This window comes from Mus caroli, unplaced genomic scaffold, assembly GCF_978045245.1.
Source record: "Mus caroli unplaced genomic scaffold, Mus_caroli_1 scaffold_6, whole genome shotgun sequence".
NCBI lineage: Eukaryota > Metazoa > Chordata > Mammalia > Rodentia > Muridae > Mus > Mus caroli.
The window spans coordinates 48,860,725-48,875,573 of record NW_028227261.1 but is presented as its reverse complement, the minus strand read 5'-3'; the positions used below and the strand labels follow the sequence as shown (position 1 = coordinate 48,875,573).

Here is a 14,849-nt window from a genome sequence, read left to right as displayed (position 1 = left end):
TCAAGCCTGTGGCCCTTGGCAGTGCTGAGGATGCAGAGAAGAGCACACCAGGGCCACCCTCAGGAGGATCCGAGCGTGGCCAGGGAAAGCCACTGAGGTGAGGACACTCCCAGGCGTGTGGGACAAGGCAAGCTGCTCATTGCTTCCACTGGCAGGCAACCAAACAAACAAAAAAGGTGAACTTTTCTAACTTGTGGGGCTAAACTAGCAATGTGTGCTATAAATCAAGGCATCCGGTAAGTTACTATTGATTGATTGAAATATCTCCCAGGAGGCTTGCTAGCATGACAGATCAGACCCTGGGTCTCTGCCACCCTGGACTCATCACAGGGAGAAACTCTATTCTGACTGTGGCTGTCTAGCCAGGTCTCTCTCTGTTCCAGGCTGCAGAGGCTCCTGTGACTCACAGATCACTACAGCATGCTGGTCTGCCTCCCAAGGGACTCGTGAGCTTTAATTAGTTACTGTTAGTAAGTGCTGTGAAGGTGTGCGATGGCACAACCATTGCAGGTCATTAGGCCTCTCCAGACCCCTGGGCTCTTCAGCCTTGGAACTGCTAATTAAGAAGTAATTAATGGGGCTGGTGAGATGGCTCAGTAGGTAAGAGCACCCGACTGCTCTTCCGAAGGTCAGGAGTTCAAATCCCAGCAACCACATGGTGGCTCACAACCATCCGCAACGAGATCTGGCTCCCTCTTCTGGAGTGTCTGAAGACAGCTACAGTGTACTTACATATAATAAATAAATCTTAAAAAAAAAAAAAAGAAGTAATTAATACCTCAGGGTACAAAGATACCTGGACTTTCCAGATTGGAGGGCTCATAGCCACGTGCGTGGGCAGAGGGAGAATAAAAGGGTCCCATGGGCACATGGGTCCCAAGAAATTCTGAACATGATTTCTCTCCCGGTAGGAAGAATATTGCTCCAGTAAAACCTGTGGGACCCCAGACCCCAAGGAAAACCCTCACATAGAGCTGGGCTGCAGAGACCCAGATTGTCTCTTAGAGACAGAAGAACTCAGGACCACTCAGCTCAACGTGGCCATTCTACGCAGGCTGACAGACGTTACAGTCATGTGCTCTCTCTCCTGTGCAAGCCATGTCTTCCTCCACTCAAGGCTGCGATGATTCTATCAATCTACCACCCTTCCTCACCAGGTTGTCTAGTATCTTTCTTGTAGGCCAGTTGTTCTAACTCAGCATGGGCTCAGAATCGTCTTACAGGAGACTCTGAGGAACCGATGCCTGGGCTCACCCCACTTCAGCAACCTTGCTTGCTTCAGGAGTGATGGACATGATGATTGCAGCACTGTCCTGGCCTGGGTGTCAGGCACTGGTTCAGGGGAGCCTGCATGCCCAGAAGGAATGAAGATATTCTTACAGAGGCACTTGTGTCCCTCTCTTTGGCTACGGAAACAGCGCACCCCTAAGAAATTAGAATTCTTCCAGGCATTTCACACCAAGGGGAAGGAAAAGATTAAAGTCTGAGCCACCCAGAAGGCTGTCTCCTGGAAGTGGATTGCAATTTGTCAGCTCACCCTTCAGGTCAGACTAGAGTGGAGACAGTGATGGACAGCTTTAATGCAGTCTAGGGGTCTTGAATTGATACAGTCTAGAGGTCCTGACTGGGTTTCTTTTCTCTGCCAGTTAAAGAGTTAAAAGGCAGGAAAAAATCTTAAGCTCAACAAGGGCATCTGAGAAACCTCAAGGACCTCAGCTAGAATGGGCAGCTGGAGACCAGCATTTACTGCTGAGGCAACAGGTATGTGCAGCAGACACACAGAGAGAAAGACCCTGTGCAAAGCAGAAGAGAGACTCGGGAAGCTGAAAAGCCAGACTAGAGTCTAGGGTTAGCCTTTTAAAGCCTATAAAGAGGTTTCCTGCCGGGCGTGGTGGCACACGCCTTTAATCCCAGCACTTGGGAGGCAGGCGGATTTCTGAGTTCGAGGCCAGCCTGGTCTACAAAGTGAGTTCCAGGACAGCCAGGACTATACAGAGAAACCCTGTCTCGAAAAAAAAAAAAACCAAAAAAAAAAAAAAAAGAGGTTTCCTCCCCCAACCTAGGGTTGGTCGGTTTGAGGAAGGCAAGGATGGTTGATTAGCCAGGTGTTGTGTGACATGTCCTGAACAGGCCTGTGACTCATTGAGTCAATTTAACACCAGGTAGCCTGCTGGTGAGAGACAAAAGCCAACAAGGCCTTCATTTGTTTTGAGCTACTCAGCTTTTGCCTCAATTCAGGAAGCAGAGAATGAATGAAGCTGGCCATTTGGGAAGTTCAGCTAGCCAAGGCCCCTCCCCCTATCTGTCTGCTTCCCAGGCGTCTAGCTCCTACTCCCGGCTTGTTGAGGACAGGCAGTCAGATCTGGCTTATTGAGGTTTGGGGGACCTGGGTTCTGACCCTTTATAATTCTGGTAACACCAGGAGTTGTGAGAGATAATGATGCAGCCCCACCACCTGCCTGTCACCCCTGTCATCTCACTCTGCTCCAGGCCGCTGAGTGTCTGGTCCCTCTGCCTGCCAGACCCACTTCTCCCAGGTGAAGAGAATTTCCTCAGTAAAGCTCCCCCCTCTCCTGGACTCCTACAGGGCTTCCCTGAACCCCAGTGTTGCTGCAGATCACAGGCTGTTCGGGAAGCTCCGGGGGAGCTGAGAGCAGTTTGTATCAATGTCACAGTTGTCTGGTCTTGCCAAGGGGTACAGCACTCTTAAGGCAGTTTAGAAAGTGTGGTTGTGGTTGAATAGACTAACTGGAAGGCAGCTCCTCCTCGGGGCCCTCTACACTCTGTTTCAAGCCTGCAACATTCTCCCTCAGACAGCTACAAGGTCTCCTTCTTCAGGTCTTTGCTAAAATGCTACACTCGTGGTGGCTTTCCGTGGGCACCCTATGCACCATTCAGCTCCCTACCCGCCCCCTTTTTTAAGTTAAATTGTCTTCAGAACATTTAACACCCTCTGACTGGCAACTTACTTTTTCTTTCTATGGATTTTCTGTGGTAATTTTTTTTTAATTAATTTTATCAAAATCTGGTTTTGTCTTGGTTTCTTTACTGTTCTTGAGTTCTTTACTGCCTCACTTCCCTACTGTCTGCTGTTTGTTTGTTTGTTTGTTTGTTTGTTTTTGTCAGCTTGACACAGCTAGGGTCATCTGGGAAGAGGAACCTCAGTTAGGAAACTGTCTCCATGAGGTTCCACTGCAGGCCAGTCTTCTTGATTAATGACCGACATGGGAGGGCCCAGTGCATAGTGGGAGGTTCCACCCTTGTACATGTGCTCCAGGGTTGTACAAGAAGGCCGGCTGAGCAAGCCATGAGGAACAAGCCAGTAAGTGGTATTTCTCCGTAGTGTTTGCTTCAATTCCTGTCTCCGGGTTCCTGTCCCGAGACTGGACTCCTCACCGTGGCCCACCTTCACCCCAGGGATGGACGGTAACCCATAAGCTAAAACAAACCCTTTCCCCCCCAAGTTGCTTTTGGTTGGCATCTTCCTCAAAGCCACTGAAAGCAGACTAAGACACTTGGTCGGCTGAAGTGTGACTGTGTCAGTTTACAGGCTGTCACTTCTAACATGAGCTGTTTTCCTCATTCTTTGCTTCCCCTCAGCTGCAGCAGCAGCGTGTACCATGTAATTATTCATAAACTATTTTGTGAGGCTGGGGAGACAGCTCATCGGGTAAAGTGGGTGCCATGAAACATGAAGAGGGGGTTCAGAGCCTCAGTGTATAAGGTAGAGATGGATGAAAGACACTTATGAAAGCTTTGGGCCTTCACACACTAGTTCACACGTGTATATGTGTTCCTACACACATACAAACAAATACACCACATAACACACTTATGTAAACCATGTACATACATCTTGTGAATGGAGAAAAGACTCGACCTCATTGTATGTGTGGGAGTTTGTGTGGGAGTGGGGGTGGGTATCCTCAGTGGTCAGAAAGTTTTGGAGTTCCCTGGAGCTGGCGTTTCAGTGATTGTGGGTGCTGAGAACCGAACACTGGTTCTCTGAAGCACAGCAGTGATTGTTAACCAGCACAGCAACGGATGCTTCAAGTTGCATCTTCAAGACTCAGGGACACTTGCCTTTGAGAAGCCACATTCGTGCTCTCCAGTTCCCCTGGTGCTTTTAAGCCTAGTGCTTCAGCCTATATTAAAATGTCTTTATTAAACCCCATCTCTGCTTCATTAAAATTTTTAAAAAGACTTCCTTGGCTATTGTAATATAGGTGACCTTATGCAAGTGTTTCATAGTTTTAAACTCATTTAAATTGTGGCTTGTTCAATCATAGCGTAGATTTGAAACATAGCTATTGTCAATGAACCTGCTCTCCTCTAAGACCGGGCCTGGCAGTGGGCGGTAAAAACAGGACACAAATCCTTTAAAGTAAGGTTTGATCATAGAGTTGAACCTTGCTAATTCCTAGAGGGCACTTCCGGAATCTTGGCAGGAGAGCGAGGCTCTTTGGTTTGCTTTCCGGAAAACCTCTCCAGCCTCTCTCCAGAGGGTGGGACCGGAGCATCCCGCCCCCTCCCGTGAGTGCGGCTTTCCGATTGGTGAGAAACACAGGGGGCGAGGCTCCGGCCAAGTCGGCGCAGGCGCACTGGCTTCGCGTGACTGAAGGGCGCCCGACTCAGGTATTGAGTTGCTGCTGGTGAGCATCGGTGGCCGCTGGACTTGGAGGGTGGCTAGGAAGGGCCCAGCGAATCTAGGGACAGTTTCTGGGCACGCGCACCCACGATCTGGTGTCTGCTCTCTCGCGTGCATCCTCTCAGTCGCCACGGGCTATTGGATAGTCCTGTGCTCGGTTGCAGTTCACCTTTCCCCATCTTCCACCCCCGCTGTTTGAGAGCAACACTTCCGCCCTAGTTATCCTTGCGTGGCCCTTACTTAGAGTCACAGAGTTCCTAGAAGGGCCCATCTTGGACCGGTCCCGGGGATGACCTGGTGGCTCAGCCGCCTTAGGGTTCTAAAGAGGAATGAAGTGACCGCAGTACGCTCACTCCTCGTAAAGGCCAAGACAGTTTAGAGCAGGGCTTGGAAGTTTCATCGCTGTTGTATGCTGCGCTGACGTTGGTGCTATTTGGAGGCAAATTCCCGCAATCCAGAATGGCCATGGGCCTTTTGATGTCACCTGACACAAATGGACTTACCCATCTCAGAGCCTATGAATTGGGCATCATAATACACAAACCTTTAGGGCACTGGGCATTGCAAGCACTCTGTGTGCAGCTTTCCTGACTGGATCGTGTGTGTGTTTATGTACTGTGTACCTGAAACAGGGCGAAGGCAGGGAAAAGGCATCTTACAGGTGAGATCTGCGGTACACTCGAAAGGCAGCAGGAAACTGTCACTACCAATGCCTGTGTTAAGTTGAAAGTGTAAGGAATGCAAGGAGGCCAGTAGAGACTGTTTTAACAGACAAAGATGATGGTAGCTTGAACTGAGGTGCAGGCAGGTCAGGTGGAACAGGCAGAGCCAGAGGACTAAAGACTGCCACAGTACTGTGGGGCAGAGTAGATGAGGGCAGGTTTCTGGTTTGGCCAGAGGGTGCTTTGCAGGGTAATACTCAGATCTGCATGGGCACCAGTGTCTGAAGAGATTCTGGCTCACTAAGTTTCAAATAGCGTGTACTATGTTCTCCAAAGATGGGAGAATATATAGGTCAGAAATTCAACAGTTTGGACAGTGAAGACGCAAACTGACCAGGAATGTGAGGTGAGAGGAGCAGTTAAAACAATATTGACTTTTTTGTTGAGGCAGATTTTCATTTCCTCCGATGTCCTGGAACTCAAATGTGCAAACCTAGCTGATCCTCCTACCTCTGGCTCCCAAGTGCCGGGATTATAAATATGCCTCAGCGCCTAGCACTATTGACTTAGTAGGGATCAAGACAAGGAATTGAAGGAAAAAAAAAAAAAGCCTGCTCTCCGATGTTGCCTGTGAGATTGCAATTGACTTGTTTCAGGGTCTCTCCTGTGTCCTGAAATAGTAACAATATCAAACATCCACCAGGCTCATGGCCTGTGCCAAAAACTATTGTGAGAATTTTTTCTACCTTTAAAAAATTCTCACAGTAAATGTACAAGGCTAATCTGGTGGTTATATCATTTCATGATGAAACTCTAGCACACAGGTAGCTACAGATGTGCCAGGCTGCAGGAAGTGGCCAGTGGAAGTTGGTTTAGAGCCCAGACTGCCTTAACTAGAGCCTGTGCATGCATAACTGGATGCTATCTCCACAACAGGCTGGTAACATTTTCATAATCAGAAGAATATGACTTTCTGTTGTTGCTGCTGCTATTGCTTTTTTGTCTGTTTTGTTTGTTTTCATATTTTTTTAAAAAGGTCTCTCTACATAGCCCTTACTGTCCTGGCACTCACTATGTACCAGACTGGCCTCACACTCAGAGATCTGCCTGTCTCTGCTTCTCAAGTACTAGAGATTAAATGCATCTGCCACTATACCCAGATGGATTTCTTTAAGTGGTACTGTGATGTGCTGGGCTAATAGACATGGAAGGATCCACATCTTGGATCCCGTGCTGAGAACCCAGTTAACCGTCATCCCATGTGACTCATTTTTCTCCAGGTGCCAGGGTGTCATGGAAGGTCTGCTGACAAGATGCAGAACACTGTCTGCCTTGGCTGCCTGCAGCCTCCGTCACTCCAGTTACCTCATCCACAAGTGTTACCATCGTGCGCCGGGGAGAGGACAGCGCTTGGTATTATCCCGCATGTTCCAGCCTCAGAACCTTCGGGAAGACCAGGTGCTTTCTCTGGAGGGCAGAGCTAGCGACCTGACCTGTAAGAGCCAGCGGCTGATGCTGCAAGTGGGCCTGATCCTTCCAGCCAGCCCTGGCTGTTACCACCTCATGCCCTATACAGTGCGTGCCTTGGAGAAGCTTGTGCGGGTGATAGACCAGGAGATGCAGGCCATCGGTGGGCAGAAAATCAACATGCCCAGCCTCAGCCCAGCTGAGCTGTGGCGGGCCACCAGCCGCTGGGACCTGATGGGCAGGGAGCTGCTGAGACTGAGAGACAGGCACGGCAAAGAGTACTGCTTGGGACCGACTCATGAGGAAGCGGTTACAGCCCTGGTTGCCTCCCAGAAGAAACTTTCCTACAAGCAGCTCCCCTTGTTGTTGTACCAGGTTACAAGGAAATATCGGGATGAGCCCAGGCCCCGGTTTGGTCTTCTCCGTGGCCGGGAGTTCTATATGAAGGACATGTACACCTTTGATTCCTCCTCTGAGGCTGCCCAGGAAACCTACGGCCTGGTGTGTGATGCTTACTGTAGGCTGTTCGACAGGCTGGGGTTGCGATGGATGAAGGCCAGGGCAGATGTGGGCAGCATCGGGGGCATGATGTCCCATGAATTCCAGCTACCAGTGGACATTGGAGAGGACCGCCTCGTGGTCTGTCCCAGCTGCCACTTCTCAGCCAACACAGAGATACTAGACTTGTCACAAAAAATCTGCCCTGACTGCCAGGGTCCACTGACAGAAACCAAAGGCATTGAGGTGGGGCACACATTCTACCTCGGTACCAAGTACTCTTCCATTTTCAATGCCCTCTTTACCAATGCCCACGGGGAATCTTTGCTGGCTGAAATGGGGTGCTACGGGCTGGGAGTCACTCGGATCCTGGCTGCGGCCATCGAAGTTCTCTCTATGGAAGACTGCATCCGCTGGCCCCGCCTCCTTGCCCCTTACCAAGTCTGTGTCATCCCCCCTAAGAAAGGCAGCAAGGAGACAGCGGCCACAGAGCTTGTGGAGCAGTTATATGATGACGTCATGGAGGCCGTGCCGCAGCTCCAAGGGGAGGTCCTGCTGGATGACAGGACCCACCTGACCATTGGAAACAGACTGAAAGACGCCAACAAGCTTGGCTACCCTTTTGTGATCATTGCGGGCAAGAGGGCCTTGGAGGACCCAGCACACTTTGAGGTTTGGTCTCAGAACACTGGTGAGGTGGTCTTCCTCACCAAAGAGGGAGTCATGGAACTACTGACTGGCGTGCATGTTGTCTAGGGGGCCAACCACACCTGCCCCTAGGCTTGGTGTCCACTGTAACACTGTAGTTCCCTACACTTCTGTCCTGGGTGGTTTCTCTAGAAGTGGCTTCTCGTGGAAGGGGAGAGCATGTTTGGAAAAACTACTCCTCCCTTGTGATGGTTCATATGTAGCCATTAACTCCGTCCTCCCTGGGCTGGTTGTGCTACCATACACCGTTCCTTTTACATGTGGACACTTCTGTTAGGAGGGCTGAAAGGTGGCAAAGAGACCCAGGCCACTTCCCCTTGAGCTGAGTTTCTGGGTGTAAGATGAGAATGGTTGAAAGCTGGGGACATGCTTCCCCAATCCCACCCCACAGTCTGAGCACACACCTTGCATTTCATTCAGTCCAGTTAGCGGGGCTAGCAGCCCTTCTCTGAGAAGCTGGGAGCCACAGAGTCTGGAACCTGGCTGCTGCTAATTCACTGGTGACTCGACACACCCACACCCCTGCTGGGGCCTGGGACTCCCCTCTGGATGTGGAGATGGAGTTGGGTCTGTGAGGTCCTAGGGCTCTCACTGAGCCTCCACAAGACACATGGATCCGGTCGCTCATGCCTCTGAACTTCCTCAGAAGTTGTCATAATTGCCAGGTGGCCCAAAGCTACCTCCAGATACCTGACCTTACTGGGTAACTTCAGCACTGACATCATGTTCTGTTGATTGAATAAAGTCAAGCCTTTGGGGTGAACTCTGTGTGTGTGTGTGTGACACCTACTTCAGCAGTGCACCCAGTAGACTGCTCTCCCCGCCTCTGCCTCACTGGGGAGGGGCAGGGTCTGGGAAATGGTTTCAACAGTTTCTTCCAGACTTCAGGAGCTGCACACTCCAGCCCCATGGTGACCTTGTTGTGGGTTTAGAATTAAATTCCTGTTGCTACAACAGGAGCGACTGATAGAGAGCTGACCAGATTCTGTGGGAAACTGGAAGTAGGGGCTGGATTCCACAGCAGTGGCCCTGTTCATTGTTCCAGTATCCAGCTGAGGAAGATGGCAGGCTTTCCATCCTAGGCCCTGTGATGGCCACGTGTGCAGCTCCCTAGTCCACGGAATAGTGGGTCTTGCCCACCTTGGTTAACACTCTGGATGGGCTCTCACATACACATCCAGAGGTGAGCCTCGTAAATCTAAGCAGCTCTAAGCCAAACAACTTGCCGTTGACGGTAAATCATCATAAAAAGGTCTCCGGGCTCCAAAGCTGGTCCTGTGAGCCATTAGGGCTTGGCAGATATATGCACCAGGAAACTCGACAGTGTGTTTGAGGGTAGAGTTACTGTAAACTCGCAGCAGCTGGACAGACTTAGCGGAGAAAGTGGGCCAAGCACCTGCATCCATGTCATGCTTCTGGCCAGACATCAGGTGAACAGCCACCTCCAGCCGCGTGCTCCTGCAACCAGGCTGTTACACCCATGTGCAAGGGTCCATGTGACTGTGAACTGAACCCTCTGAAACCCAAATATTGCCTCTTTGGGTCATTTCTTTGGGGTACTTTGGTCACAGTGGCATGAGAAGTGATCTGCCTTTGTAATACTTGAAGTTCTGAGAGCAAGCTTGGGTAAGGCTGCATGACAGAGGCTCTTAGTTTACTGCAGTTGCAGTCAGAATCAAGAGCTGCTGGACAAAGATCATCTCCCCCACCCCATCCCACATTGTACTTGATTGAGTGATTCCATTGGGTATCAGGCTGGTGTCAGCCCTCTGCTTTTAATGGTCTGGTTTTCTGAGGGGCTCCCTTGTGCCACAGCTGTTATGGCACCTTTGAATGCTGCTTCCAGATCTTAACACTGTGCAAGGCCAGTGCTATTACATTTTACAGCTCCATTTAACCAAGTGTCTATGGACACACAGCTATTGAGGATCGCAGCTAGAACTCAGATGCTGGCCCTAAGCTGTGCCTCTCTTACTACACTGCTTGACTTCTGCCTAAGAAAAGTAGTTTTAATAAGTAAAACTAAATCTTTGCCTATGTAAGTAGCATTGTGAGCGATTAAGATTCACGCATATAGGGGCTGAGATATAGCTCAGTTGGTAGAGTATTTGCATGGTGTCCCGGGATGGGTCCTCAGCACTACATAACCAGGCATGGTGGTGTAACGTCTGTAATGCCAGCATATGGAAGCAGAAGATTAAGAAGGTCAAGGTTATCCTTTGCTACACAGCAGACCTGAGACAGCCTGGGACCCTTGTCACAAACAAAACAACATGCACGGGTGTTTAATTTATTCCTTTTGGTGCAGGAGTTGAATCAAGGGGATTACACACGTCAGGCAGTTTACCACTGAGCTGCAGTCCCACACATCCCCACATGCTAGGACCAGGGAACTTTCCTAGCACTTGGTTTACAGATGGGAACAGCCTGGTGTCTCATGCCATCCTACTGGTAAGTAGCAGGTCAGTCATTGAGTTGCCAAAGCCTCATAGGCTGCTGAAACTGGTACCCAGTCCTCCCAGCAAGGAGTTAAAGCACAGAACTGCCCTGGCCAGGCTTGAGAGTTAGGCATTGGGATCACAGGATCACTAAGCTAGTGTTCCGGTAGCCAGGGCCAGTGTTATTTGGTGAGCAGACCAGAGATTTGAAGAGCTATAATCCTAGACTGAGCACTTCCAGGAGTTGTGACTTAAGACAATCTGTCCTTTCACACCTCCTTGGTAAGATGCTTGGAGGAATGGCAACCTCCTTGTAGGGCAATGTGGGGTTGACAGAGCCACTTGTGTGAAACACTAACTTTTAGTGTGCAGTCAAGAAACCCTTCTCTTTCCCCTAAGGATACATTCCCATAACTTAGGAAACCCCCCAGCTTGGCTCCACCACATTATCCTAAGACCTGGATCTTGTTTGGGGGAGCTTTACAGCTTTCTTGGGAGAGTCAAAGAAATGGGACACCAACAGAATGCTTCCTCTTGGAACATTCAAACACACAGCATACTCATTTCTGAACCCAAGGATTTTATCTCTTGCCATAAACTACTGAACTGGAGTTGTTGGCTGGATAATTCAGTGCAGGCTGAAAGATCACTGCTCACTCACTCCCTTGGGGAGGTCTAAAGGCAACTGACTGGGAAATAGCTGGATTAATACTTAGGGACAAAGCCTGGTACAGAACAAACCCATCATGTAAATCAGCCTAGAATGTAAACCAGAGGCCCCATTAATATTCTATGTTTTAATGGAAGATCACCTGCTGAGCCACCAGGAAAGGAACTTGGCAGACATACGTTGAAATTGCCCTTCCTTAACTGCTTGGATACCAAGCCTCTTCAGAGTTTCTGCAGCCCATTTCTATGTTAAGATGCCAGTATGTTTTAGTGGATTGTTTGGTTGCAAAGGCTTTGTTTTATTGGAGAAAGAATGGGAAAATAATTTTAGGTGTTACTGAAAACTTAAGGTTTTTTTTTAAGGTACTTGATTTAAAACAATGGTTCACCTTTTAGTGTGAGAGTCCAGATGGACTAAGAATCCATGGGCCACTTACTAGGTGTATGGCTCTGAAGGGGATTCCCTTAGAGCCTCAGTACCTCAGTCCTTGTGGGTAAAAATGGGTCCCCGCACAAAGGGGTGGCATGGTTTTGCTTCCCATGCTGAGGCAGAACTCTAGCGCAGGGACCACATCCCCGGTCGGTGGTAGTAGCTTGCCAGGCTGCTAGCAAGCTCCCTGGTTGAGTGTAATCGCCCTTGGCTAATGAACCTTGGCGGGGCGGGCAAGGTGCAGAGGGCGCACACACAGGTGATGGCGACAAGAGCTTCCCACTTGCAAGGCAGGTGCCTCTGCTGGGGCTCTCCTCAGGGTGTTCAGGCTGTAAGCAGAACACAGTGTATATTTTCAAGACACAAAGAACAAGAGAGTGGTTACCAAAATCTGGAGATGCTGCCAGCGGGGGGAGGACGGAGGGGATGGCTGGCAAATAGGGATGCAGGAAATGGAGGTGAAGGGGGAAGCACTTTAAGGCTCTGTAAGGCAGGAGGACAACTCTGGCTCACAGCGCTTCACTGACTATTGTAAAATGGCCTGAGGAAGGGATCTTCAGTGTTTGCAAGCTATAAAGAGAGGATGTATGTGTGATCTATCATTACACAGTGAATACAGATACAGACATGCCACACTACATTCTCTAAGAATACCCAATTACTATGTGCCCGTTTAAATTTTAAAAATATTTTTAGCAAATACTATATATCTTAGAACAGAATTATCTGGATGTTTACAGTCTAATCACACAATAAAAGCCGAGACTTTTCACTGGCTGGAATCAGATGTGGCAAGGGAATCTCAGGACTTAGAACATGATATGCCATTGAGCTCTTACAGAGACCCAGGAACCAGAAGAGCCTCTCCCCACCCCCGAGCTAAATACAGCCCCACTGAGGACCAGTAAGGCAAGGGGTACTTCAGTTCTCAACCTCAGTGAACTGTATTCTCCCAATGCCTAAACAAGCATGGAAGCAGGTTCTTAGAACCCCTAGGAAGAGCCCAGAAGGCCAACATCTGTACCTCAGCCTTGTAAATCCTAGAGCAGAGATAACAGCTGAGCCAAATTACATTCGTGGCCATAGGACTGTGAGGTAAAATGTCTGTACTGCTAACGGAGGAGACAGAATGGAAGAAAAAAATGAAAGAGAAAAACTCAGTGGGAGCCCCGCTGACAGAGGTTGCAGGCTCTGGCTGGGGCTCTGAAGAGCACATTCCCCTAGCCAAGCAGGCTGGGCTGCTGCTGCTGTATGGAGTAGTAACTACCAGCACTATACCATAAGCTTAGACTGAGTGATGCAAAGGCCCCTGTGCCCGAGAGGCCAGCCTAGTCTTGGCAGTCCTGCTGCCTCTGAATGGGTCAGTTCAGTCTTGAGTTCAAGTCCTGTTCCACTTTTTATTGGCAGGTTGTTTAGACTCTCCATGCCATCTTTATACATTGCTTGCTGCCTAGATGTGTGGGAGGTTTGGGGAGCCAGTCGGCACCACGCACCTAGAATGCTGCTGGCCTGGCTGGGTGCTCAGTAGGTGGCTGCTTTCTCCAGGCAGCAGCAGTTGCTGTCGCAGCATACTCCCTCCAGGGTCTGTGGCTTTGCTCGGACTGTCCACCTCACTCCTTCACCTTTATAGCCCAAGTCCCCCATAGATGCTGGCTTCAACCTCTGACCTGTCACAATGAGTCACCCTTTTCCTGAATTCCCAAGCCTAGGACTGCTTGTGGTTCATTGAGATGCTGAGAGGTGCAGTGCCAGGCCTGACACATACAAAAGTGCAGCTTGGGCCCTAGACACAGTCCACAAAGTTGGATGACCCAGCCGGTAAGTTAGTGCTGTGCCGAGTGCTAAGGGCAGTGATGGTGATGGTGCACAGCCACAGGGTACAGGCCTAAGCAGCCAGGGAGGCCTGCCTGGAGGAGGCAGTAGGACAGCAGCAGGCTGGGCATTAGAGAGGAAAAAGGAACAGTGTGTAAATGTCTGAGGCTGAGAATGGGAAGGCTGGGGGATCAACAGTTACAGATCAAATCTGTGCTATAAGTTGTGTTCCATGGGTTTCACTAGGTTAACGTGTTCCATCCTCAGAGTACCTGCCTGTGTAGCAGATAAGGAAGAACAGACAAGTCAGGCCAAGCAGTACCCAACGCCTACCAATTGGGGAGTGTGGGACTGGAACTAGAAGGCAGCCTAGCTCAGAGGAGCAGACTCCTGGTTACCACACCACCTGCTATGTAACTAACTATGACCAGGGCAGACAGACTTTGGAGACAGCAGGAAAGAAGCAAGATGTCTGGTGGTGAGGGCCTTGCATGCCACACCAGGAGTGCTGAGGGAGTGGAGGCCTCAGGGCTCCGGCTAAGGATGAGAACATGCTTGCTTGTTGTGTCTGTTTCTCCCCCTTGGAGCAGTTGCCAGCCCAGGGTCAGATTCACTACATCCACTGAGCAGTATGACCCTAAGTCAGAGGCTACATGTGGCTCTTCAGCCCTAAGTCCACTGTGGGCACGGGACAGATGCTTGTAAGGCATGGAAACACAAGGATGCAGGAAAGGACGGTGCTGGGGAGGGGAGTTGTGGTTCAGATCCGGGCTCTGACACTGCTTCTTCTCCATCCTGACGGCACAGGCCAGATCTGGGGGTGACTCTAAGGATTAAGTAAGAAAACTCAGTGAAGTTGGTAGTGTCAGAATGTAGCATTTGTCCTACTTTGTGTGCCTGCTGACGGTGTTTAGGGGCTTTGTCCCTCTCATCTCTAGTTGTCACCCACATCCTCAGAGGCAACCAGACATGTCAGGCATCCTTCCTCCACCCTGGTTCTGGGAAGGCAGCAAGCACTGAGGACTCTGCCAGGAGGAGTCCCAGGACCAACTGAGGAAGGCTCAGATTTGGGAGCATGTACCGCCCCTGCATCCCACCTCTTCTGGGGGTGTCCATCCCCACAACTCTCCCCCTCCACATAACAAGAAAACAAAAACAAAACAGGCAGGGAAGGCTTGAGTCTCCCGCTCTATTTCCCAGTCTATGGGTATGGTGGCCAAAGGGGAACCAGGTAGGATCTAGTCCGCATCTTGCTCAGGAAGCAGGCTCTTCCCAGATTTCCACCACACTCTTCAGAGTGTACAGAAACTTTGTTTCCAAAAAATTGTTTTTTTTTCCTTCTTTCTGGTTTAGTGAACATCTCTCCATGTCTATCACTGGCATTTTGGGCTAGATCGTTCTCTCTGTGGCATGCATCATAGGAAATTAAAAGGTATGCCTGGTCTCAACCTTCCTAATGCCAGCAGAGCAGCACACACCAGGTTATGATGTCATCTGAATGAGGTCATGCAGAATCA

The 14,849-nt window shown here is 49.9% G+C and overlaps 1 protein-coding gene across 5 annotated transcripts; it reads left to right on the top strand.

Annotated features, from left to right (window-relative positions):
- Positions 1–4,592: 4,592 nt before the first annotated feature.
- Pars2 (prolyl-tRNA synthetase 2, mitochondrial) lies at positions 4,593–8,746 on the top strand. Of its 5 annotated transcripts, XM_085839124.1 has the most exons (3): positions 4,665–4,991; positions 5,679–5,686; positions 6,591–8,746. In XM_085839124.1, exons 1-3 carry the CDS (start codon positions 4,938–4,940, stop codon positions 8,029–8,031), a joined length of 1,503 nt encoding a protein of 500 aa, XP_085695250.1. In that variant the 5' UTR covers positions 4,665–4,937; the 3' UTR covers positions 8,032–8,746. The 5 variants fall into 5 exon arrangements, with proteins under 5 accessions (XP_021016276.1, XP_021016277.1, XP_085695250.1 ...); XM_021160617.2 differs by lacking the exons at positions 4,665–4,991; positions 5,679–5,686 and adding an exon at positions 4,593–4,652; XM_021160618.2 differs by lacking the exons at positions 4,665–4,991; positions 5,679–5,686 and adding an exon at positions 4,595–4,635.
- Positions 8,747–14,849: the final 6,103 nt, after the last annotated feature.